The sequence below is a fragment of the Urocampus carinirostris genome, chromosome 3 (assembly GCF_059441175.1).
Source record: "Urocampus carinirostris isolate Australia breed hairy pipefish chromosome 3, RoL_Ucar_1.0, whole genome shotgun sequence".
NCBI lineage: Eukaryota > Metazoa > Chordata > Actinopteri > Syngnathiformes > Syngnathidae > Urocampus > Urocampus carinirostris.
The window spans coordinates 1,511,872-1,538,262 of NC_142351.1; the positions used below are offsets into that span (position 1 = coordinate 1,511,872).

Genomic DNA, 26,391 nt, shown 5'->3' on the forward strand with positions numbered 1-26,391 from the left:
TCACAAAAAACATGTACAATACAACATATTAAACGACATCAATAAACACGCTTGAAAAAAAAGATGATGTAAGATGATTTTGTATTTTGTCAGGAAAAAAATTAAACAGTTTGTAAGGGCATGGAGCCCTGGAGCGCGGCAGCAGCTAGGATATCTCAGCAGGAATTTCAACCCAAAAAAGTTTTTATTACACCCTTTAAGATATATATATATATATATATATATATATATATATATATATATAACGGGTGTAATAATAACTTTTATTTTCTTGAAATTCCTGCTGAAATATGTGTATAGGTTTTGGTAAGTGTCCTGCAATGATGAGTCCAACAGTGCCACCTGCTGGTATGGGGTAGGGTTTGTTTTGGCTTTTGACATGTGACCGGGAGGCGGAGTTTGATGGCAGCCTACAGAGAGAGCTGCCAACGAGATCAAAGACAACAAAGCTAGCAGAGAAGCTAATGTCGTGACTCATTTCATCTGCAGAAAGTGCAATCAAAACCTCATCATCCAGTCCAGCGTGAATTCGGACCTTTGGTGGGACACGTACACCGCGGTTACACGCACACATTATATTATATATATATATATATATATATATATATATATATATATATATATATATATAATATAATTGTTAGGAATCACATCTTAAAAAATAATGACTCCCTAATCCCCTCCTCTGAATCAATCTCCCAAAAAGAGTCAGAAATGATTCTAGCCACCTCCCACTAGGGGTAATGGCTGTGGTATATATATATATATATATATATATATATATATATATTAAAAATGTAGCATTTACCAAATTGTTCGATTTAGTTATCTGACGCCATTAACCAAACATAACCTTCATTCACCTAACAATGTGTGCTCATTTCTTTTTGTGAAAAGACGGACAAGAGATCTGCATTTCCACACGGGGGCAGAATTAATTTCTTGAATAATTAACTCCATCCAAAGCGCCGAATTAGTGTCGCTCGAGTCTTCGTCGAGCCTCCTTTCTCCTTCGATTTTCTGAAGTTCTTCCGGCCCGCGCCTAATTCCGCGAGTCGGCGCGCCAGGAAAAGCCCCCACCTGGGCTCCACCACCTCGTCTCGATGTTTGTCCTTGTGTGTCTGGCCTCCTCAGTCAGAGTCCTGTTATCAACAGAAATAAACAAAACATTCGCGTTCAGAACGGCGTGACTTAAAGCTCACTCAGCGAAAATCTTTATTGCGTTTAAAAAAATGCAACTTGTATTTTATCGTCTGAACTATAAAAATCCTTCAATGTATATGTACATAACATTTTGGGCCCATTGCAAGTTCTACTCAAATTAAATCATCCAAATTGGAACACACAGATATAAAAAGGTTTTTTTTCTCGCCTGAATTTGTTTTTGCAACCAAGTGCCCGCAAATGAGTGTAGCGTGGGTGTCCTAACAGGTGAAACAATAGCTTGAAGCCTTACCTGGTACCGTGAAAAATTGGATCCCCCCCCCAAAAAAAAACACACACAAAAAATTTTGGACCGTGGCCAACCCAATTGCCCAAACACCCAAACAAGTTAGGCACCTAAGTTGGCCATGCTTTGGTCCTTCCAGATGAAATGGGACACCAGAAAGCGGCCGTGTCACTCGGGTCACAACGCACTCTTTTGATCAACAGCAGGGCCCGACAGTTTTCGCTGGTTTACCCTTGCTGCATCACACGGGTGCCCAGTCCATCCTTAAGAACGCCTCCACAATCCCACTATCCTTTCACAACACCTCTCCACTCCTTCCTAATAGCTCTCGCTTCCACTAGATTTAGACCTCTTTCTTCCACCCATCCACTTTAATGGCGGCCTTCCTCTCGGTCTCCTTCCATTGACTTCTGCTCTGTAGATCCTCTCCATGTGTCCAAAGCAACCGAGTACTCTCTTATCCACACGCTTGCTCAGTTCATAACATTTCATATTTCGGTTTCATGTTTTCTTACCATGTGGTCATGGTGATTTCCAGTTCCAGTCTCAACTTCATCTTGGTCCAGGAAAATCCAAGTCCTTTTTCTGTCTTGTCTTGACTTGACACAGAGTTAAGTTTCGATTCTGGCAAAATTCATCACTCATAACGTGATTTCAGACTCTTTCATGGCCATAATAACAAGACATTACCACATGGCTTTCAATGATATTTATTTGGTTCAAAATCTAATTTGGTGGTTACCAATTCGGTCAGCAGGCGGTGCTCTCGGTTTCTGGCACAAATTCATTAGAAATAGCCCGCGTCGAGCATTTATCATGAAGGATGCAACTTTAAATAAGACTTTAAATGATCAATCTTGGAGTTATTTGATATGGAAAGTGATCAGTCCAGAAGAAAAATAACATCGACCCAAAAATAATGCAGACAGTTTGATTTGATGAAACTACGTTTTATTCACAGGACAAAGAAAATGGAATCAAACGAAAGAATAAAGCACATTGTTGACACAAACACTCAGTGTGAGCAAGGAAGAAGGTGGAAGAAATGATGCAACAGGTCAACAGTAATGATCAATGCACCCGGTTTTAAGATAATGGACTCATTTCAATGATCAGGGACTGTTTTCATAGCCTGCCAGCATGGGATATTTGCCCAAAACACCAAAGAGGTTGTCGCAATAACCCTTTTTGTGTACTTTTGAGAACAAAAAAGACCCTCAGGGGAGAAGTGTGTGAGAAGCAGCAGATGGCCAACCAGGAAGATGAACAAATAAAGTTTCCTATCTCTTTTGGCAACGGACTTCAAGGGGATTGTTCTCATCCGGACGACAGGGACGGAGAGAACCACAAGCTCTCCAAGCTTTGGGGCTCTGGTGAGAACAGGCCCCAACCCTGGGGATCTAGGTCGGCCATCTTGTTGTTATGATAATTATAATTATCGATAAAAGGCAAAATTTTATGGGGACAAGAGATAAAATAGATCATCTATCAAGAAACATGACACATATGCAGATCATGAATCTTTTGAATCCATTTGAAGACTTTGGGGTCACAAATCTTCATGATACAACTGGAGAGTCTGCTCACTTCCTGTTAATGAATGTGGCTTTTTTGACGTGGTAGCAGTCAGTGGTTGAAAAAAGGTGAGGGCAAATGGTTTTGTGGCCGTTATGTTCCTATAGACGACCTGAATGATACTTAACCAATTGAATGTTTTACAACTCTTAGTGAATTTTTGACCACAAACTGAGCAGGCAAAAATCTTCTCGCCAGTGTGGGTTCTTGTGTGTCATTTCTAATGTCCAATAATAGTCTGAAAAAATGTCTGTGTAATAACCTGGGAAGCCCTTTGAGACTCTTGTGATTAAGGGCTATACAAATAAAAATGACTTGACAATATAGATATTTTGTTTTTCACCACAATGTCAACAGGTAAAAGGCTTCTCTTCAGTGTGGGTTAATGTGTGTCTTTTTAAGTTCTGAATTGAAGTGAATCTTTGACCGCAAACTGAGCAAGAAAAAGGCTTCTCGCCAGTGTGGGTTCTGGTGTGTATTTTTAAGTGCCCATTCTGTGAAAATTTCTTACCACAAACTGAGCAGGCAAATGGTTCCTCACCAGTGTTTTTTTTGGTGTGATTTCAATCGCCCATTTTGGGCAAATTTTTGACCACAAACTGAGCAAGAAAAAGGCTTCTCGCCAGTGTGGGTTCTAGTGTGTATTTTTAAGTTCTCACTATTAGTGAATCTTTGACCACAAACTGTGCAAGAAAAAGGCTTCTCCCCAGTGTGGGTTCTGGTGTGCATTTTTAAGCTCCCATTTTGGGTGAATCTTTGACCGCAAACTGAGCAAGAAAAAGGCTTCTCGCCAGTGTGGGTAATTGTGTGACGTTTTAAATTCCCATTTGTAGTGAATCTCTGACCACAAACTGAGCAAGAAAAAGGCTTCTCGCCACTGTGGGTTCTAATGTGGTTTTTTAAGCTCCCATTGTCGGTGAATCTTTGACCACAAATTGAGCAGGAAAAAGGCTTCTCGCCACTGTGGGTTAATGTGTGTATTTTCAAGTGTCCATTTCGGGTGAATTTCTGACCGCAAACTGAACAAGCAAAAGGCTTCTCGCCAGTGTGGATTAGTTGGTGTGATTTCAATTGTCCATTTTGGGTGAATTGTTGACTGCAAACTGAACAAGAAAAAGGCTTCTCGCCAGTGTGGGTTCTAATGTGTACCTCCAAGTTTCCTTTGTGGGAAAATCGTTTTTCACAAACTGAACAGGAAAAAGGCTTCTCGCCAGTGTGGGTACTAATGTGTTTCTTTAAGCTTCCACTGTTAGTGAATCTTTGACCGCAAACTGAGCAGGAAAAAGGCTTCTCCCCAGTGTGGATAGTGGAGTGTATTTTTAAGCTCCTATTTTCGGTGAATCTTTGACCACAAACTGAGCAGGAAAAAGGCTTCTCGCCAGTATGGGTTCTGGTGTGTATTTTTAAGCTCCCACTTGTGGTGAATCTTTGACCACAAACTGAGCAGGAAAAAGGCTTCTCACCAGTGTGGGTTCTGATATGATTTTTTAAGCTCCCACTTTCGGTGAATTTTTTACCACAAACTGAGCAGGAAAAAGGCTTCTCACCAGTGTGGGTTCTAGAGTGTATTTGTAATTTAGCATGCTCCCCGAATCCTTTATCACAAATTGAGCAGGCAAAAGGCTTCTCGCCTGTGTGGGTTAGTCGGTGTAATTTTAAGTGCCAATTCCGTGTGAATGTTTGACCGCAAACTGAACAAGAAAAAGGCTTCTCACCAGTGTGGGTACTGGAGTGTCTTTTTAAGTTCCCACTTTTGGTGAATCTTTGACCACAAACTGAACAACAAAAAGGCTTTTCGCCAGTGTGGATTAGTTGGTGTGATTTCAATTGTCCATTGTGGGTGAATTGTTGACCGCAAACTGAACAAGAAAAAGGCTTCTCACCAGTGTGGGTTCTAGTGTGTATTTTTAAGTACCCATTCTGGGTGAATCTTTGACCGCAAATTGAGCAGGAAAAAGGCTTCTCGCCGGTGTGGGTTCTAGTGTGACTTTTTAAGGACTGACTGTTAGTGAATCTCTGACCGCAAACTGAGCAGGAAAAAGGCTTCTCGCCTGTGTGCGTTAGAGTGTGTGCTTTTAAGGTCTGTCTCATGGTAAATCTTTTACCACAAACTGAGCAGGCAAAAGGCTTTTCCCCAGTGTGGGTTCTAGTGTGTATTTTTAAGTTTCCACTTGTAGTGAATTTTTTACTACAAATTGAGCAGGCAAAAGGCTTCTCACCAGCATGGAATTTCATATGCAACTTCATATAATACTTGCTTTGTAACGTTTTCCCACACTGAGAACATGTGTTACCACCTTCAGCGTTTGCGGAGCGAAACGTGTCGTCCTCATCCGTTTCCACATGTTGACGGGAGCTGATGCTTGGAAGCTCCTGCCGACCGTTATTTTCAGGTTGACCTTGATCTTCAGGTTGACCTTGATCTTCGGCGGTTGAACAAACCCCGGTCACCTGCAAGACTGGAACATCTTCCTCTTCTTTAACGTGAACAGGCTCCCCATCTTCCGTCTCTTGCTTCACGTGATAAGGCTTCAGATCCTCCTCAATTTTAACGGCAGGCAACTCTGGTTCCTGCCGCGCAGTAGCAAGATATTCTTGGCTGACGTCTGCAGGACACAAGTCACATTTATTTGTATTGCCCTCAACTCGATCAGAAGCATTGTCCCCGAGTGCCAAAACGAAAAAAAAATTCTAAGGGCTTAGGCGCTGCTGAACAGTGAGTATTAGGCCTCTGGGAATTAAATGACCACTAGGTGGTAGGCTTTGCTCGGATTGTCTTGTCAATTGTTCCAGAGTTTGACTCTGCACGCAGACACACACATACTTTTCCTGGTGGTTCTCACCTTTGGGATTAGGAATTTACGACATCCCCTTAAGTTATAACTTCCCACTTTTCGAGTGAATCATTTTTGGATGTATTCTTGCACTATGTTTTTGTTGAACTTGAATAGAAGTTGTGAAGTGAAAAGTTTGACTAAATCATCCAATTTGAATCATTTGGACTGCAGGAATAAAATGTGAGTATGATGCCGATATCTTACCCTGCGTATGGTTCTAATCGCAGGTTTTTGGAGGATAAAAAGGGGCTGGAGTCAAATTTTGGAATGATTGCCCCAGACTTCTGCGCAATATGTTAAGTATGACATTAAATATCATAAATACAATGCATGATTGTTTAAAACGAATTTGGCTTTATCAATAACTGAGATGCTTTTAGATACCTTAGTTTGTATGTGTCTGATGTGTGTTTTCCAGCTTCATTTTTTTGTCTATTATCCCTAAAAACTCTCTGATTTCCATTGCAGCACCATCCATTTCGACTTCTAAATCTTGATTTGCCTTGCGATTAACAAAGAATATGACTTTGGTTTTATTTCAATTTAAAGATCATTCATTTGTATCCATCCATACTTTATACTCTATTCATCAAAGCGGCGCTTTCCAGCAGCTGCCCAATTGTTATTGTCTGCTCCTATCTTCGGTGTTTTTTCTTCCCGTTTTGACAACTACACTATGGATTACTTCTATCCTAAGGACATGGGTTTTAACGCACAAGAATTGCGTGTATTTCAACTCCTTGCCCTGAGGAATTCTCGTGCCGGCGTGATAAAGGGGCTCATGGTGAAAGGACAGCCGGAGCTAGCGAAGCGGCTCGCGGCGTTATAAGTCTTCGGTACCATCCGCAATCATGGTAAATGCAAACTCACGACCAAATAAGATCATCGAGTGCTTTTTGAAAACATCGAAGCGCACAGGGAGCGCAGTTGCTGTGTTTTGCGGAAACGTGGCTCACGTTTAGCATTCCGGACGCTAACGTGTAGCCATCCAGAGCTACCCGGAGAAATCCGGCTTCAACGTCGCTAAACAGAGACACGAAAACCGGGGGGAATCGGAGAGGAGGCGGACTTGCTAACACGACGTGGTGTATCCCTGGATTTTCACAAAGAAAAGATTTCCATCTGCCGCAGGGATGTCGAACTTTTGGACTGGTGTGACGTCATCCACTCCGCTACAAGCACCTCTAGGGCATCATGTTCATCTGTTATTAAACAACAGGGTAGACTGCTGGAAGTGTGAATTTTCCTACGGGGATGAAGAGAGTATCTATCTATCTATCTATCTTTAAGGTTAATGACTTCATGGTCATTACAAGTTACCAAACCAATATAATTATCATTGGAATAAAAAAATGTTAGTGTCGTCGGCAAATATTATTCATCTTTATACTTTTGAAAAATGAAAAATATCGATAACATTTAAATTAAACAGCTTTGGACTTAGGATAGAACCCTGTGGTACTCCACAACAGATGCCCAAGTATTCAGAGGACAACTCTCCCAATTTCACATATTGCTTCCTCCCCGTCAAATCACTTGGAATCTATTGCAAAGCCACGCCATATCTTTCCAGTTTTTTTTAATAGTACATTATGATTATTTGTATTAAATGCTCTTTAAGTCAACAAATACCCCGACTGCGCATCTTGATTTGTGTTTTCGTTTCCTGTTGACAAACCTCACTATGGTAACTTTAGGGAGGTTCTAACCTCTTGACAATGGTCGGCATGCTTCGATGGATATCCCTTGTGAATTTCCCTTCGGGGATGAATAAAGTATCTATCTATCTAATATCTATCTATCTATCTATCTATCTATCTATCTATCTTTATGACTCCTAAGAGCAATGAGCTGTTGCTCAGCAGATTCTTGATCGGCATTCTTTGCAATACTTTTATCGGCCACAGCCTCGGCATAGGTCCGAGGTTTGATGTCCAGACCGGTGATGATAAGAACTCGGTGCTTTCTCCTTTCGAACCCATAGAAGCCAAAATCGTGGCGCACATTAGCTGCTACGTTAGCTTCACATGAATTGCGCCGTCCCAAAACAAAGTTTGCGGACAGCTTCTTCAGTATTTTGAGAGGTGCCCCTAGGGCTGCACGATTTTGGGGAAAAAAAGCAGAGCGGAACCTCGGTTTTCGAACGCCTTCTTGGTTCGAACAAATCGGAGTAAAAACAGAAATTGAAAAATTCTCGCTTCGATGTTCGGTCAAAAAAATCGGAGGGCGTACGCTAGGGTGCCATGCTGAGCGGCGTACGGGTGTAGATGGCTCTTTCCCTGACTGACTGTTATCACGTGCGGACGTGCTTCCTGTTGCTTTCGCTTTTAATATGGGGGTAGGAAGTCTTTTAGCTCCTAATTTTGCCTCCCAAGAAAGTCAGTGCAAGCGGGAGAGTTGCTACAGGTGAAAAAAGAAGAGTAGTTCGTAAAACGATTGCATTTAAGAAAGAAATAATAGCAAAACATGAAGGAGGTGTGCGAGTGTCTGATCTTGCCTGGGCCTTCTGCTGACCACCACAAAGGTAAGAAATCCTATCCCTGATTCTTTTCTTTATCCTTTTTTTTATTATTTTGACACGTTCATGTTAGCGTCATCTTTCGTACGGAAGTTTACGATAGCGCGAATGTACGATGAGCCTGGTTTAGCTTCATTTTTCCGTTAAACATTCAAGGTAACCATTCGGGGTATCGGAACGGATGAAAACGATTCACATTATTTTTAATGGAAAAAAAGATCACGGTGATCGAACAGGGTTCTGGACCGGATGATGGTCGAGAACCGAGGTTCCACTGTAGTTGCCATTCCTCAGACCGGAATTGCAATTTGGGGGCGATTTTTGATTTGAAAAGAAAAGTGCATTTTCTGCGCTAGTTTTTTTTTTTCAGGGAAAACAAACATTGTGAAGTGTAAATATGACTCGAGATGACGTACTAAGAGATAGAGAGTTACGAAATAGAAACTATAGATGTAAAAATCAAAACAGAACTGCAGTTGGATAGTCTTTCTTGTCACGATACAAAAAGACAACGAAATCGGAGGGTTATTGCTTTCAGCTTAAATAAACAATGAAGAGACCGGCAAGCTGCACGCTGCCGTCGGGTCCCCGCGACTTCTGCGACGTCTTTGTGATGAATGAAATGAGAAAGTCGACGTCAAATTCTGGACAATTCGGTCGAGGGGAGAGAAAATAGACGGTGAACGCCGATGATAAAAAGATTTGTGAATGTAAAAATTTTCACCCTTAGGCAAATATGTCTTCTTCGAAACAGCCCTAGCGCACGTGACCGATTTAGAAATAAGGTACGTATTTTGAAAGAACGAGCGAGACAGAAGCCCGGACCTTTTTCCAAAGGAAAGTACGGTTGACGGCCAAATACGAGATGTCGAATGTTGTGGAAAGTACCGTATTTTCCGCACTATAAGGCGCAGCTAAAAGTCTTCATTTTTTTTAAAAGCTGACCATGCGCCTTATAATACAGTGCGCCTTGTACATGGATCTATATTAAGTCGCAAAGTCTCGCAACTAAAGCAAGCAGCCGCCGACTCGATTTTCCCCCAAACGCCAAGTAGTACGCGGTGTATGCTGGGATTTATTTACCGGCGTTTCATTGGCTAACCAATGTGTCAATCATCATTTGAATCGATCGCTATTGGCTAAAGTTATTTGAAGGTCAAGAGGCAGGTCTTTTTTATCATATACAGGCTGCCATTGGCTTAAACGGCGAAACAAAGCCTGCAATTGGCCGAAAAAGATGAATGCGTATGGCACGTGGTTTGACAGCATACAGAAAGCATTTTTTTTACTATACTGTATTTGTAAATATTTTATTCTCCTGGATTTACTAAACTCACGGATATAAGAGGACTACGGCTGCACATTATTATGAACACAACGACTTCTGCGTTTCTCAGTATATCCGAATTAGAAGAGCCAGTTTACTAAATAGAGTTGTCCTCTTGAGCCGCTTCTTCATTTATTGCATGGTCTATAGAGTCAGACTGCCAAGACAACAATTGCAACAATTTCAAGCACTTCACCCAAATCTGACCCCGAAAACAGTACATTAAAATTCAAGCATTTTTAAGGCTTTCAAGCACTCGAATGAACCCTGCATACTGTTACATAAAAATGGCAGCTATAGTATTTACTAATACGCCCAAAGATTCAAGTCAAGTCCCATTTCTTTCTGACGCCCTGAATCACAAAAATGTCTCAAAGGACTGCACAGGATTACAATGACACGTCCCCTGATCTGAAACCGACATCCGGGCAAGGAAAAACTCAAAACCTCAACACGAGGAAATGAAATGTTGTTTATTCGTTTATTTCTTTTTCCTTTCTTTTATATTTCCCCCTTTGTTTCTTTTAGTCCTGGTTGTTTTCATTTTCCTAGCACGATGTTACAAAAGAATTGGTAAAGTAGGGACAAAGCAAGAAAACCAACCCGGAGAAGTTTGGATGCTACTTCGTACCAGATGCTGCTAAACTTCATTTTATTTCCTGCACTTTTAGTATTTGCTGGAGGTGAAAAATGAGTCGTTTACTGAAAAAGGCTGAAAGAGTTGTACAGGGATGTGATTTGACCAAAGTGAAATTATCTGAAAATTAGGCGGCGGTCTGGGGACAGCGGGCACCCAGCTGGGTCCAGGGCAGTGCCCTGGTGGGGGGACAAGTGGGGCGAAGCCCCCCGGAGCTCATGGGTTTTCCGTGTTTTTAAGTACTTTCAATGCACTCAGATGACAAAGAAATAGACAAAACAACAGCATAAATTTTCAATGTATTTTGAACTATCCCATGTAAAATTACAGTTTGAGTCAACTCAAAATCAGTCACATTAAAAAACATTGGACTGCCTTTGCTTTTAAAAACTATCACTGAGAATATCATCATATCTAACTCATGTGATTACTAAGTTAACACATAAATCATGTTGAAGAGTTCAAATTTCATGAACAAATAATTGTATCATGACCAAATGAAAAGTAACTCATATTAGAACATACCACAAATGTCTTTGTTATAGCAGAAGATGTGATCTATAAATGAAAGTACTGTAGTGGGTTGTACATAATTCACCCACGGAACCATTGTTTAGTTAGCGAGTTCCTAGGGGGACTCTTAATTCGGCCGGTTCTAGCCACTCTCGTGTTTGTTTTGTTATTGCCAGTTTAAATGTCATTAAAGCAGCTTTCGTTGTTTGACACTCCGCCTACGACTCCCGTCTCTGCTCGCTACATTGGATCACGTCGGGATCACCAACATTTGTAGATAATTCCTTATCTAACCAGTCCGATCGAAACTTGTTTTTTACGATCTTAGCAATTTCTTTAACTCGCGGAGCATCTTTGCGTTCGATCTCGGACATCTTTCTTTAAACACTCGGCAAAAACGTGTGAGAAATGAACAATGGCATACTTCTACGCTTTTATAACAAGCGCGTTTATTGGTCAACACGGAGACTTCAACCAATCGCAAGTATGTTTCATTTCAGTTACGGAAACATAAAATGGAATGCTGTCGAGACGAAATCGGTTTTTTTACCAATTAAAAAATCTGGAATTTTAAAATTTTATTTTTGGAGATAAAAAAAGCGGAATTCCGCGAATTAGCGGAAAAATCACATCCCTGGTTGTACAGCGGAACCTGGGTTCTCGACCATAATCTGTTCCAGAACCCTGTTTGTTCAATTGCCAAAATCATTTTTCCCATTAAAATAATGTAAATCGTTTAAATCTGTTCCAACACCCCAAATGTTTACCATGAATGTTTTACGTAAGCTAACCCAGGCAGGCTAATTGTACGTGCGCGCTATCGTAATTTTCCGTACGAAAGATGACGCTAACATGAACATGTAAAAATAAAAAGAGAATTATTATTAAGAATTATGAATAGGATATCTTACCTTTGCGGTGGTCAGCAGTAGGCGCAGGTGGACGGTGGGGAGAGGAAAATCATCAAAAGTTTTTCAACCTCTTCCAAAACTTGCGGCCGTTTGCTTGCATATAGCGCTCACTCCCTGAGCCGCATCACTCGATTTCACAGCCTCCTTAATCTTGACTGTCATACTGATAGTAGATTCAGCCACGCTATATTCAATAGCAAGATCGGAAACTAGCACACCTCTTTCATATTTGGCTATTATGTCTTTCTTAGAGGCAATAGTTGTACGGACGACTTTTCTTTTTTCACCTGTCCCGCTTGCGCCGACCTTCTTCGGAGGCATAATTAGGGGGCTCAAACACTCCGTTCACCGATATTAAAAGCCAAAAGAAGCAAGTGCGCACGTGATTAACAGTTGGTCACGAGGGGCGGGGGCCATCTACACCCGTACAACATCGCACTCTAGCGTACGCACTCAGGTATTACAGGCATTCAAACTTGAACTCGAATTTTTGGTCGGACTCCGATTTGTTCGAACTGAGAGGCGTTCGAAACCCGAGGTTCCACTGTATTTGAATTTCAAACCACTATTCGTTCTTTCTTTTAAATCACTCATTTTTTAAGTTTGGGAAGCATTGTCACTGTAGCAGAAGCGAAAAGGACGAACCTTCCCCGAGCTGCTTGGAAAAAGCGTCCGGTCCTGGACGTTCTCGCTCGGTCTCCTCTTTGGCTCCACGAAGCTTCTCTTGAAAAGGTTCTTCTTCCCAACTGGAGCACATTTTATCCACCTTTCAACGTAAAAACGCTCCAACTCGGCAGTAAAAAGGAAAACTTTCGAAAAAGGCCACAAAGTGATACTTGAGTCGAGTTGACGTCGTTTGAAGTCGACTAGAGGAATTTCTCGACATTTTCTTTTTCGGCAGCCATGACACCTTCTCCTTCTCAACCCCGCCGCAATGGATTGTGGGTACAAGTGGCACAGATCGCATGATGCGTTCACGAAAATGGGTGTTTCGGGAGATCCTACCAGATACGACCGAAAAGCGTCTTAAGAATTTAGGAAGTCGGGGATTTTTAACCCTCAACTGGGGAAATATAATCAGAAAGACACTTGAGGTGTGAGGTCCTGGTTGAAAAGTTGGGTTACATAGCCTTTCTCCTGGTTGGAGGTTGGAAAATTCAGTTGTCGTCTTTTCGGGAACGCAGCAACAGAAAACACATAGAAGACGAGATCGGTCGGTGACAAAATAACTCGATTCGTCCGGTAAATGACTATGTTAAGGCAATATATGTCAAAAATGAAATTATAAAAAGCTAAAAAGAAAAAGCAGTAACGGGTGTATTAATCACTTTCGTTCAGTTGAAATTCTTGCTGAAATAGTTTTTGTCTAGTTTGTGTTTAAGTGTCCTGCAATGACGAGTCCAACAGTGCCACCTGCTGGTGCAACAGAGTTGAAATTTGATTTCATTGGTTTTTTTTTTTTTGAATTCTCACAAAATCCGTGTTTTTGTTGCATTGCTGTTAAAAATGTTGGTACCACCTTCATTTGTTAAGCAGGGTTGGGGAGGTTTACTTGAACTGGATGACTTTCAGTGACTTTTGGATGACTCCAAGACCAAATATGATAATAAAAGACAAAAGAAACTCAATAGGAATAAAATGACTCCATTATGTGCAGGTTTGGGGAGTAACAGAATCCACGGAACACAAAAATGATGTTTGGATTTATTTTCACTTTGTTTCTGTCGCATTTGATGTTCGTTTTGCCGAAGATCAAAGCCAGGAGAGAAAGCTTACCGCGTGTTGGGAGTCATCATTTACTTCCTATTGAGTTTGTTTTGTCTTTTATGAGCATATTTGCTATTGGAGTCATCCAAGTCATTGAAAGTCATCCAGTTCAAGTAACCCTGCTGTTAAGACATGTGCTGTGCGGCCGCCTTTTTGGTTTGCCGTATGTGACAACCCTCTTTCACGCACGACACAAGGTTTCACAATCACTCGGTTTATTGCCTGCATTCGGTCAACAAAACAATACAAAAGTCAGGGGCATCTCTTCACGACTGCAATTAGCTTGAAACGATGATGCAACGTGTTTCGATGCAACCACTCCACGAGGTGCGGCATATTGAGCGATGTCCCGTTTTTTTCGGCATTCTCCAGCGCGCTGCTAACGATGTTGAAAACAGGCGGAGGTGCTGACCACATGGTGAGCGTTTGTTGTGTCGCTCATGGCAGCAACTGGAATAAAAGCCTCATGTTCCTTATGTTCATATGGCTTTCCAGTGAGAACTTTTCTTTGGTCCATGATAATCCAAGTCCCTTTTCTGTTTTATCTTGACTTAACACAGAGTTAAGTTTCGATTCTGGCAAAGTAACGTGATTTCAGACTCTTTCATGGCCATAATAACAACCCATTACCACATGGCTTTCAATTATATTTATTTGGTTCAAAATCTAAGTTGGTGGTTACCAATTCGGTCGGTAGGCGGCGCTCCCGGTTTCTGACACGAATTCGTTTGAAATAGCCCGCGTCTAGCATTTATCATGAAGGATGCAACTTTAAACACAACTTTAAATGATCGATTTTGGAGTTATTTGATATGGATAGTGATCAGTCCAGAAGAAAAATAACATCGACCCAAAAATAATGCAGACAGTTTGATTTGATGAAACTACGTTTTATTCACAGGACGAAGAAAATGGAATCAAACAAAAGAATAAAGCACATTGTTGACACAAGCACTCAGTGTGAGCGAGGAGGAAGGTGGAAGAAATGATGCAACGGGTTAATAGTACCGATCAATGAACCCGGTTTGAAGATAATAGATTCATTTCAAAGATCAGGGATTTTTTACAAGCGTGCCAAGATGGGATATTTGCCCAAAACACCAAAGAGGTTGTTGCAATAACCCTTTTTGTGTACTTTGGAGAACAAAAAAGTCCCTTATGGGAGGAGTGTGTGAGAAGCAGCACATGGCCAACCAGGAAGATGAAGAAATAAAGCTTCCCATCTCTTTTGGCAATGGACTTCACGGGGATTGTTCTCATCCGGACGACAGGGACGGAGAGAACCACAAGCTCTCCAAGCTTTGGGGCTCTGGTGATAACGGGCCCCAACCCTTGGGATCTAGGTCGGCCATCTTGTTGTTATGATAATTATAATTATTGATAAAAGGCAAAATTGTATGCGGGCACACGAGGAAATAGATCATCTATCAAAAAACATGACGCATATGCAAATCATGAATCTTTTAGAACCGTATGAAGACTTTGAGGTCACAAATCTTTATGATACAACTGGAGAGTTTGCTCACTTCCTGTGAATGAATGTGGCTTTTTTGACGTGGTAGCAGTCAGTGGTTTAAAAAAGGTGAGGGCAAATGGTTTTGTGGCCGTTATGTTCCTATAGACGACCTGTATGATACTTAGCCAATTGAATGTTTTACAACTCTTAGTGAATTTTTGACCACAAACTGAGCAGGCAAAAATCTTCTCGCCAGTGTGGGTTCTTGTGTGTCATTTGTAGTGTCCAATAATAGTCTGAAAAATAGTCTGTGTAATATAGTGTAATAACCTGGGAAGCCCTTTGAGACACTTTGTGATTAAGGGCTATACAAATAAAGATGACATGACAATATAGATATTTTGTTTTTCACCACAATGTCAACAGGTCAAAGGCTTCTCGCCATTGTGGTTTCTAGTGTGTAACTTCATATTTCCATTTTGGGTGAATCTTTTTATCACAAATTGAGCAAGAAAAAGGCTTCTCCCCAGAGTGGGCTCTACTGTGTAACTTCAAGTTTCCTTTGAGAGAGAATCTTTTACCACAAACTAAGCAGGAAAAAGGCTTCTCCCCAGTGTGGGTTCCAGTGTGTTTTTTTTATTTCCCACGCTTAATGACTCTTTTACGACAAATTGAGCAAGCGAAAGGCTTCTCGACAGGGTGGGTTCTAATGTGATTTTTTCAAAATTCCAACTGTGAATAAATCTTTGACTGCAAACTGTGCAGGTCAAAGGCTTCTCACCAGTGTGGGTTGTAGTGTGTAATTTCAAGTGTACGTTTTGGGTGTATTTTTTATCGCAAACTGAGCAGGAGAAAGGCTTTTCGCCAGTGTGGGATCGAATGTGTCTCTCAAGTGTCCAATTGAAGTTCATCTCTGACCGCAACCTGAACAAGAAAACGTCTCCTCGCCGGTGTGGGTTAATGTGTGTCTTTCTAAGCTCCATCTTATGATTTAATAACATCTTGTAGTAATCTTTTACTGCAAACGGAGCAAGAAAAAGGCATATCGCCAGTGTGGGTTCTGGTGTGTATTTTTAAGTTCTCATTTTTAATGAATCTTTGATTGCAAAATGAGCAAGAAAAAGGCTTCTCCCCAGGGTGCGTTCTAAGGTGTATTTTCAACTTCCCCCTTGTGGTGAATCTTTGACCGCAAACGGAGCAGGAAAAAGGCTTTTCGCCAGTGTGGGTTCTGGAGTGTATTTTTAAGCTCCGACTTTCGGTGAATCTTTGACCGCAAACTAAGCAAGAAAAAGGCTTCTCGCCAGTGTGGGTTCTAATGTGTATTTTTAAGTTCCCACTGTTAATGAATCTTTTACCACAAATTGAGCATGCGAAAGGCTTCTCGCCTGTGTGGGTCAATTGGTGTAATTTTAAGCTCTCATTCCGTGTGAATGTTCGGCCGCACACTGAACAAGAAAAAGGCTTCTCCCCAGTGTGGGTTCTGGTGTGGGTTTTTAAGGACCCATTTTGGATGAATTTTTTACCACAAATTGAGCAGGAAAAAGGCTTCCCGCCAGTGTGGGTTCTGGTGTGTCTTTTTAAGTGTCCACTTAAAGTGAATCTTTGACCGCAAACTGAGCAGGAAAAAGGCTTCTCGCCAGTGTGGATTAGTTGGTGATATTTCAATTGTCCATTTTGGGTGAATTTCTGACCGCAAACTGAACAAGAAAAAGGCTTCTCTCCAGTGTGGGTTCTAATGTGTTTTTTTAAGTGGCCACTCTCAATGAATCTTTTACCGCAAACTGAGCAGGAAAAAGGCTTCTCGCCAGTGTGGGTTCTGGTGTGTATTTTTAAGTGTCCACTTAAAGTGAATCGTTGACCGCAGATTGAGCAAGAAAAAGGCTTCTCAACACCGTGTATTAGTTGGTGTGATTTCAAGTGTCCATTTCGGGTGAATTGTCGACCGCAAACTGAACAAGAAAATGGCTTCTCCCCAGTGTGGGTTCTGGTGTGCATTTTTAAGCTCCCATTTTGAGTGAATATTTTACCACAAACTGAGCAGGAGAAAGGCTTCTTGCCAGTGTGTGTTAGTTGATGTAATTTCATTTGTCCATTTTGGGTGAATTTTTGACCGCAAACTGAACAAGAAAAAGGCTTCTCGCCAGTGTGGGTTCTGGAGTGTATTTTTAAGTTCCCATTTTGGGTGAATTTTTTACCACAAATTGAGCAAGAAAAAGGCTTCTCGCCAGCATGCAATTTCATATGCAACTTCATATAAGACTTGCTTTGAAACGTTTTCCCGCACTGGGAACATGCGTTACCACCTTCAGCGTTTGCGGAGCGGGACGAGTCGTCATCTTCCGTTTCCATGTGTTGACGGGAGCTGATGCTTAGAAGCTCCTGCCGACCGTTATCTTCAGGTTGACCTTGATGTTGACCTTGATCTTCGGCGATTGAACGAACCCCGGTCACTCGCAAGACTGGAACATCGTCCTCCTCCTCAACAGGCTCCCCATCTTCCGTCTCTTGCTTAACGTGATAGGGCTTCAAATCTTCCTCCTCCTCCTTAATTTTAACGTCAGGCAACTCTGGTTCCTGCCGCGCAGTAGCAAGATATTCTCGGCCGACGTCTGCAAGACACAAGTCACATTTATTTGTATTGCCCTCAACTCCTTAGAAGCATTGTCCCCGAGTGCCAAAACGTAAGAAAAATTCTAAAGGCTTAGGCGCTGCTGAACAGTGAGTATTAGGCCTCTGGGAATGAAATCTTCACAAGATGCCAAGAGTGGCTTTGTTCAGATTGTTCGCTGCGTCCCATTGTTCCCACTTTCTCTCGCTATTTTTTCTCGTCACTTGCTTTTGCGTGTGCATGTGCAAGTGTAACGTGTCCCAATACTCTCAAGTCCGAGGGAGAAGTCCCTTTCGACCCCCAAAAGAACCACTTCGGATGGAAGGAGGTCAGGAGCCGACTTGGAACAAAGTCACTTCCCAGAAGACGAATTCTCAATATCAACAAACATGGCGGGAAAGGAACCGCACAAATGTAAGTCCTTTTTCACAACTATGCATGTTTTTGAAACAAAATACATCCAGATGTCTTGGACATAAACGCAACGGAAAACCTTATCGTTGCCTCAAAACATGAACATTGCCCAATGGCTGCTTTACACAGAGCACAAATCGACCAAAAAAGCCAGAAACGACTCTTGGCACTCCAAACCGTCGAGTACCTTAATTTGTTCGGAAGATCACGGTTTAGCCCCGTTTTTATCTTAAAAGAGTCGTGCTTTCACATCCACACGGACAAAACGCCGGTCGCTGAAGCAGCGTAGTCACGATAACGTTACGGATATATGTCATTGCGCGTGTTTACTGCGCACGATTCCGCGCGTCCCGTTTTCTTTACAATATGATGCTAACACGTGAGACCGAATCGATTCTTGACGCGGAGGGGAGGTCGGCATTCTGTACCTGTTAAATTCTATTCTATCGATTCTAAATTCTAAAGCATATGTGACGCTGGCCAATAGAAGACTCCGACAGCCACGTCAGGTTTGTTCTTGTCGATTCACTATGAAATCGTTATGCGGGACGCATCAGATCATTTCCTGTCTCGCGACGAGTGGCGTCGGCCTATTAGTGAGCAACTTGTGTCGAATGCGGTCATGCGGGCTAATGTTTCAGAGACTGTGGAGCAAACCAAAGCCCTGATCACATTCAGGGCAGAAAATGATGAGCAGTTCACAGAGAAAATGTTCACCACAAAACAACTGTGAGAGTGAGGAAGCTAACCTGCAGGTCCGCAATCTTACTGTGACAATGCTTTGACCCACCCTTATGTCGAAGGACAGCTGTCGAAGCGATCGGCCGGGAGGTGAGCAACACGGGAAATTTATCTATTCACCTTGGTCATATCCCTCAAGAGGCCGACAGCAAGACAAACACATACAATAACAGAAATTTAAAAAGGGGGGAAAATGGCAAAAAAAACTCACACAAAGAATTTTGGACCATGACCGACCCGGCACCCAAGTTGGTCATGCTTTCGTCTCTCCAGATGAAAAGGGACACGACAAAGCGGCCACGACTCCTCAGAGCACCCGAAACCTTGGCTTCCCCGATTCACTCTGTGCGATACCTCGCACTCCATTCCACCAACTGCAGCCGCATCACAACCCAAGTACCTAAAGCTTTCCACTTCTACCAGCTCCTGTCCATACGACCTTATTTCTAACGCCATGCCCACTCCATCACGTGAACACTTGATCCACCTTACTCTTCCCGACTTTGACGCATCACTTACGCTTGTCACATACTCTTCCAAACCTTCTCAATGATTCCTCAGAATCAGCCACGAGCGCTGTGTCATCTGCAAAAGCATCTGACTTGCCTGCCGCCACACTGTTAGACTGTTATCCATCATCTCTACACCTCTGCCAAATACTCTCACCACGCCATCCATGTACACATTAAACAGCCATGGTGACATCACATACCCCTGTCTCACACCAGTCAACACAGGGAACCACTCACTTGTCCCACTCCCTACTCTTACACATGCTATGCTATTCATACAAAAACTCTTCAATGCTTCCAACAACTTTCTACCAACTACATACATTACCATCACTTCCCACAACGCCTCTCCATCAACTCTGTCCTACGCCTTTTCCAAGTCCATGAAAGCCAAATAAACATTCTTACCTTTTGCAATATATCTCTCACGCTCCTGTCACACTGCAAACACCTGATCCACACATCCTCTTCCTTTCCTGAAACCACTCTGCTCCTCCATCACCACCTCGTTCGTTCTTTCTCTCGCTCTCTTAATCAAGACTCTTCCATACAGCTTACCCGGCACAGACAACAAACCGATACCTCTCAAATTGCAACATTCATACTTATCACCTTTGCCCTTATAAAATGGCACCACACATGCACTACACCATTCAACAGGAACCACACCACTTAAAAAGCATACATTCAGATTCAGATCTACTTTATTGTCATTCTAGTACACGTGTATACAGAACGAAATGTCGATACATCTGACCCGCACAGTTTCCTTGAATGAACAAATATAAATAAAAGTTGTATTGTATTATGGCTACGTATAGTATTTTACCATAGTGCCGATAGTGCAAGAGGAGTAGCTAACCAGATGTGCAAAATGGGCAGTCAGGTTAACATGTCAGGTAAACAGTAACAATAACACTGTAACAATAACGCTCTAAGTACAATGGTGCAGGGAGCAGATGTGCAAGGAGTGGCTAGCTATAAAGAACTGCCAGTGGTGCAAAGAGTCAGATTAGCAGCCGTTTAGTTTTAGGTTTACTATATGTTAGATTGACCATTTAACAGGCTAATGGCCAGGGGGACAAGACTATTGCGGAACCTGGTGGTCCTGCATCGCACACTGCAGTACCTCTTCCCAGAGGCGAACAGAATGAACAGTCCATGATGGGGGTGAGAGGGGTCCCCGATAATGTTCTTAGCTTGGGATAGGCAGCGCTTCTGGCCAATGTCCTGAATTGAGGGGAGAGAAGTCTCCATGATTTTCTCGGGTCATCCTCTTCACACTACCCCAGTCGGTGGCACTGCGGCCTCCACACCACACAGAGATACAGCTGGTCAGGATGCTCTCTATGGTGCCCCTGTAGAATGCAATGAGGGAGGGTCAGGGCAGGTGGGCTCTCCTCATCCTCCGCAGGAAGTACAGGCCCTGCTGTGCCCTCTTAACCAGTGATGCAGTGTTCACGGACCAGGTGAGTTTGTTTGTAATGTACACCCCTAGGAACTTGATACTGCTGACAACCTCCACAGCCTTGTTGTTGATGTATAGTGGGGCATGGTTGGGCTGGTTTTTCCTAAAGTCGACAATGATCTCTTTAGTTTTGTCAACATTCAGGACCAGGCTGTTGTCCCTGCACCAGCCTCAACAAGCCTACTGACCAGTCAATCATGTCCGTGCCACCTTTCTTCAAGCATTCAGCAGTACAGCCATCCAACCCAGGTGCCTTCCCCCCCTTTCATTTCTTTCACTGCCTCTTGCACCTCCCATGTTGACGGGCTTCACATTTCAACCACCCAACATGGGCATTCTCTCCATACCGTCGATCGCCTGGACTCTCACTTCTCTCCTGTCCTCCACTCCTCAAAATACTCATCCCGTCCTGACTGCCAACCAGCAATCTACCATCCTTATCTTTCACTTTCTCTTCCTTTCCACACTCATCGTTTCTTACTCTTTTCACTTCTTTCCAGAACACTTTTCTCCTTTGCTCAAAGTTCACTCCTATCTTTCGACACCATTCATCATTTGCTTTCCTTTTCGACTTTTACCAACCTTTTCTTCACTTCACGGCACTCTTATCTTGCAGCCTCTCCTCAAAGGTACGTCTCTTCTATGTCACAGGCCCTGATACCTCATCATTCCACCATTCACTTCCTTTCCTAACACCTCGAACAACTTTTTTCATTCCGCACACTCCTTTCGCACTAATCAACACTGCTTCTTTAAATCACTTCCATTCCATTTCCACATTCTCCACTTCCCTTCTACTACTCCGTTCATATGTTTGGGTCCTACAGGCAAGGTTTGGTAACGATATGTCAGCTTAAGGGTCAGGTGGACTATTCTTGTTTTACTTTTCATCGTGTCACACTTTAAAGACCCCTACTATACCTGGGAAAATGGCATTAATATACTAATAACTAGGTTGTCATTTACTCACTGTAGGGTTCTCGGGGCCAAGTGGGAGGAATGGGATCGGACATTTGTTTCCTTAATCCGTCGTATTATTCTGTATGGTAGTGTGTCAGCGCCAACCTATACGTCAAGTACGCGCAGTGTGACATGATCCAAGTACGGAGTGTTACGCTTCAAAGCGTCGGAAAAATTAAAAAAGACTATCCTCTCTGTAGAGTATGCTACTACGACAATAGATGTACTGCACCCCTTAATGAAGAAGTACGATTTAATGATCAAGCATTCAGGTTTAGAATTAATCAAGAAATCATGATGAACTCAAGACACTTGATTCCTGAAGAGTCAAAGACCTTAAGACCCATGAGCTCACTCGTGCATCGTTCCACAAAAGGTTTGAACCCGACAGGCCGAAAACCTGCACCGTTGCGTTTGGCGGGTCACGTCGCCCTACGGATCGGATTTCGCTTCATCGTGCAGCCCTACTTACCGCCGTCACTCGGTATAAACCCTAAATACCGGATTTTCGCGCCCATAAAAGTCTCCGATTTTCTTCAAATTGTCGCTTTTGGAAGCAACGGAGGTAGACCGGCTCGGTGGCCTGAGGGTTGGGCGCCCGCTCCCCGGAACGGGAGGTCACAGGTCCGAGCATCATTACTCGAAACTTTTGGGGGTAATATCACAGAAGTTTGGGTGATCTTCCCCACAAAATCATCCTCGATGACTTTCGGGCGCCTCTCGTTTGATTGCCGTCATCTAAAACCAACTTGGGAGACAGCGCCCTCAGGGTGTGAAAATACACAAGGTAAAAATACCCAAGCGGTCGACGTCAATTTCTCGACAATTCGGTCAAGGGGAAAGAAAAGGAAATGGAATGTTGAACCTGAAATAAAATTGAAGCAAACATTGTTTGAGCTGACAATAGCTTATTGTGTGTAGACATCTGGCGGAAGTCTTGAGCCGGGGGCGGACAACCATCACGAGTTGTTTAGAACAATGCAATAAGGAGCCTTCCCTTTTAGCCATATCTCCTCTCTGCGTATTTTTGGGGGCCACGCCCAATGACGTTCCCTCCTAAATAATGACGTTGCGGAAAGTAAAACGACCAACCTGCTCTGTTCAACACGATTTGGAGTATCTTGTAAACAGTTCCTGGACACTCTGGTTCCTGCCACGCAGTAGGAAGATGGTCTTCACCAATTTCTGCAAAACAGAAGACAAACCGCATTTATTTGTGACGCCTTCACTGAAAGAAACTCACAAAAGGGATGCGCAACACACCATTGTAACATCAACCTGATCTGATAGCTACAAGAGGTCAAGGAAAGACTCAAAAAAAGTCAGGATGCGGAAAATGAAGAAACAGCCGCACCACCTGAGGCTACAGGTCCGTCACGCCATCGACCCACTGCAATTTGCTTACCAGGAGAAGGTGGGAGTGGAGGATGCTATATTATACATGTTACACCGATCCCTCTCTCACCTGGATAGGGCGAAGGGGGCTGTGAGGATTACATTTTTGGACTTCTCTAGTGCCTTCAATACCATACAGCCTCTGCTACTGAGTAGGAAACTGACAGAGATGGGAGTTAGCACACACCTTGTAGAATGGATTACTGACTACCTGACAGGCAGACCGCAGTATGTGAAACAGGGGGGCTGTACATCGGACACTGTGGTTAGCAGCACAGGATCTCCGCAGGGGACCGTTCTCTCTCCATTCCTATTCATTCTATATACATCGGACTTTAAGTACAACTCTGAGTCCTGCCGTGTGCAAAAGTTTGCCGACGACACTGCGATCGTGGGATGTATCAGAAACGGGCAGGAGGAGGAGTACAGGAAATTGATTCAGGACTTTGTCCGATGGAGCGACGCAAACCACCTGCACCTAAACACCACCAAGACCAGAGAGATGGTGGTGGACTTCAGGAGAACCAGAACTCACCCGGTTCCTGTAACCATCAAGGGAGAATGTGTAGAATTTGTCGAGACCTACAAATACCTGGGTGTGCAGCTGGACAACAAACTGGACTGGACAGCCAACGCAGAAGCTCTGTGTAGGAAAGGGCAAAGCCGACTTGACTTCCTCAGAAGGCTGGCCTCCTTCAACATCTGCAAAAAGCTCCTGAAAATATTCTATGAGACAGTAGTGGCAAGCGCCCTCTTCTATGCGGCAGCGTGTTGGGGAGGCAGCGTCAAGAACAAGGATGCCTCTCGTCTCAATAAACTGGCTAGGAAAGCGAGCTCTGTTGTGGGCAAAGAGCTGGACAGCCTAACAACAGTAGCTGAGAGACGGGCACTGAAAAAGCTGAGGTCAATCATGGACAATCCATTGCATCCGCTTCACAGCATTATCTCCGGACAGAAGAGCAGTTTCAGCGACAGACTGCTGTCACAGTCTTGTACCACGGACAGACTGAAGAGATCTTTTCTTCCTCATGCCATGAGGCTCTTTAACTCCACCCGGCAGAGTAAAGGCCCACATTGAACCACACCACCTACATTGGATGTTACCGAATCTTACTGCAATATGTATTCTGTGTAGCACTATTTAGTTACTCTATATAACATGCTAAAGTGGGCATTTGCACGTCACACTGGGTATTTGTATATTGTATTCTTTTGGCTTTATTATTGTATTGTTCTCAGCTCAGGGATGCTGCTGGAAATGTGAATTTCCCTTAGGGGATGAATAAAGTATCTATCTATCTATTTTTCTATCTATGAAATATACAGGAAGTTATGGAAACAAACAAACTGAGCAGGCAAAAGGCTTCTTGCCAGGGTGGGTTCTGGTGTGTATTTTTAAGCTCCCATTTTGGGTGAATTTTTTTACCACAAATTGAGCAGGCAAAAGGCTTCTCGCCAGCATGGAATTTCATATGCAACTTCATATAAGACTTGCGTGGAAACGTTTTCCCACACTGGGAACATGCACCACCTTTCGACTGTGAGTCGTCCTCATCCGTTTCCACGTGTTGACGGGAGCTGATGCTTGGAAGCTCCTGCCAACCTTGATCTTCAGGTTGACCTTGATCTTCGGCGGTTGAACGGACCCCGGTCACTCGCAAGACTGGAACATCGTCCTCCTCCTCAACAGGCTCCCCATCCTCTGTCTCTTGCTTCACGTGATAAGGCTTCAGATCCTCCTCAATTTTAATGGCAGGCAACTCTGGTTCCTGCTGCGCAGTAGTAAGATATTCCCGGCTGACGTCTGCAAAACACAAGTCACATTTATTTGTATTGCCCTCAACTCGATCAGAAGTATTGTCCCCGAGTGCCAAAACGTAAAAAAAATTCTAAAGGCTAAGGCGCGGCTGATCAGTAAGTATTAGGCCTCTGGTAATGAAATGACCACTAGGTGGTAGGCTTTGTTCGGATCGTCTTGTCAATTGTTCCAAAGTTTGACTCCGCACGCAGACACACTTTTCCTGGTGGTTCTCACCTTTGGGATGATGAGTTCACGACAGCCGCTCAAGTTATCATTTTCCTCTTTCCGAATGAATCATTTATGGATGTTATTCGGCACTATGTTTTTTGTTGACCTTAAAAAGCAGTTGTGAAGTGAAAAATTGGACTAATTCATCCAATTTTAATCATTTGGACATTTGGAGTATGATCCCGATATCTTACCCTGCGTATGGTTCTAATCGCAGGTTTTTGGAGGATAACTTTTGTGAACTTTTGCAACGATTGCCCCAAACTTCTGCGCAATATGTTAAGTATGACAGAACGAGAGAACAATATCATAAATACAATGCATGATTGTTTAAAACGAATTTGGCTTTATCACTAACTGAGATGCTTTTAGATACTTTCGTTTGTATGTGTCTGTTGTGCGTTTTCCAACTTCATTTCTTGTCTATTATCCCTAAAAACTCTGATTTCCATTGCAGCACCATCCATCTCGACTTCTAAATCTTGATTTGCCTTGCAATTAACAAAAATATGACTTTGGTTTTATTTCAATTTAAAGATCATTTATTTGTATCCATCCATACTTTTAGGCTAATGACTTCATGATCATTGCACGTTATCAAATCAATATAATTATCATTGGCATAGAAAATGTTAGTGTCGTCGGCAAATATTATTCATCTTTATACTTTTGAAACATTAAAAATATCGATAACATATAAATTAAATAAATTTGGACCCAGGATAGAACCCTGTGGTACTCCACAACATATGTCCAAGTATTCAGAGGACAACTCTCCCATTTTCACATATTGCTTCCTCCCCATCAAATCACTTGGAATCTTGCAAAGCCACACCCCTGATGCCATATCTTTCCAGTTTTTTTTAAGAGGATATTATGATTATTGGTATTAAATGCTCTTTAGGTCAACAAATACCCCGACTGCGTATCTTCATTCGTGTTTTCGTTTCCTGTTGACAAACCTCACTATGGTAACTTTTCACCTCTTGACAATGGATGGCATGCTTCGATGGATATCCCTTGTGAATTTCCCTTCGGGGATGAATAAAGTATCTATCCATCTATCTATCTATCTATCTATTATTATGACTCATAAGAGCAATGAGCTGTTGCTCAGCAGATTCTTGATCGCCATTCTTTGCAATACTTTTATCGGCCACAGCCTCGGCATAGGTCCGAGGTTTGATGTCCAGACCGGTGATGATAAGAACTCGGTGCTTTCTCCTTCCGAACCCATAGAAGCCAAAATCGCAGCGCACATTAGCGGCTACGT

At 42.8% G+C, this 26,391-nt stretch overlaps 1 protein-coding gene across 6 annotated transcripts in view; it reads right to left on the reverse strand.

Moving 5' to 3' along the window:
- Positions 1 to 838: 838 nt before the first annotated feature.
- Positions 839 to 26,391, reverse strand: part of LOC148368255 (uncharacterized) — a 31,810-nt gene continuing 6,257 nt past the window's right edge. The window contains exons 3-7 of one of the 6 annotated variants that reach the window (XM_088330159.1): positions 24,621 to 24,893; positions 22,787 to 22,879; positions 17,409 to 17,600; positions 5,323 to 5,442; positions 839 to 1,142 (exon numbers count right to left, since the gene is read on the reverse strand). In XM_088330159.1, the coding sequence (XP_088186285.1) occupies positions 1,135 to 1,142; positions 5,323 to 5,442; positions 17,409 to 17,600; positions 22,787 to 22,879; positions 24,621 to 24,893 (686 nt within the window). In that variant the 3' untranslated portion in view covers positions 839 to 1,134. Of the gene's footprint in view, positions 1,143 to 2,830; positions 5,632 to 12,413; positions 12,695 to 14,490; positions 17,601 to 22,786; positions 22,880 to 24,620; positions 24,894 to 26,391 lie in introns of those variants that run through there. The other 5 variants (XM_088330154.1, XM_088330155.1, XM_088330158.1 and 2 more) reach the window with 5 other exon arrangements.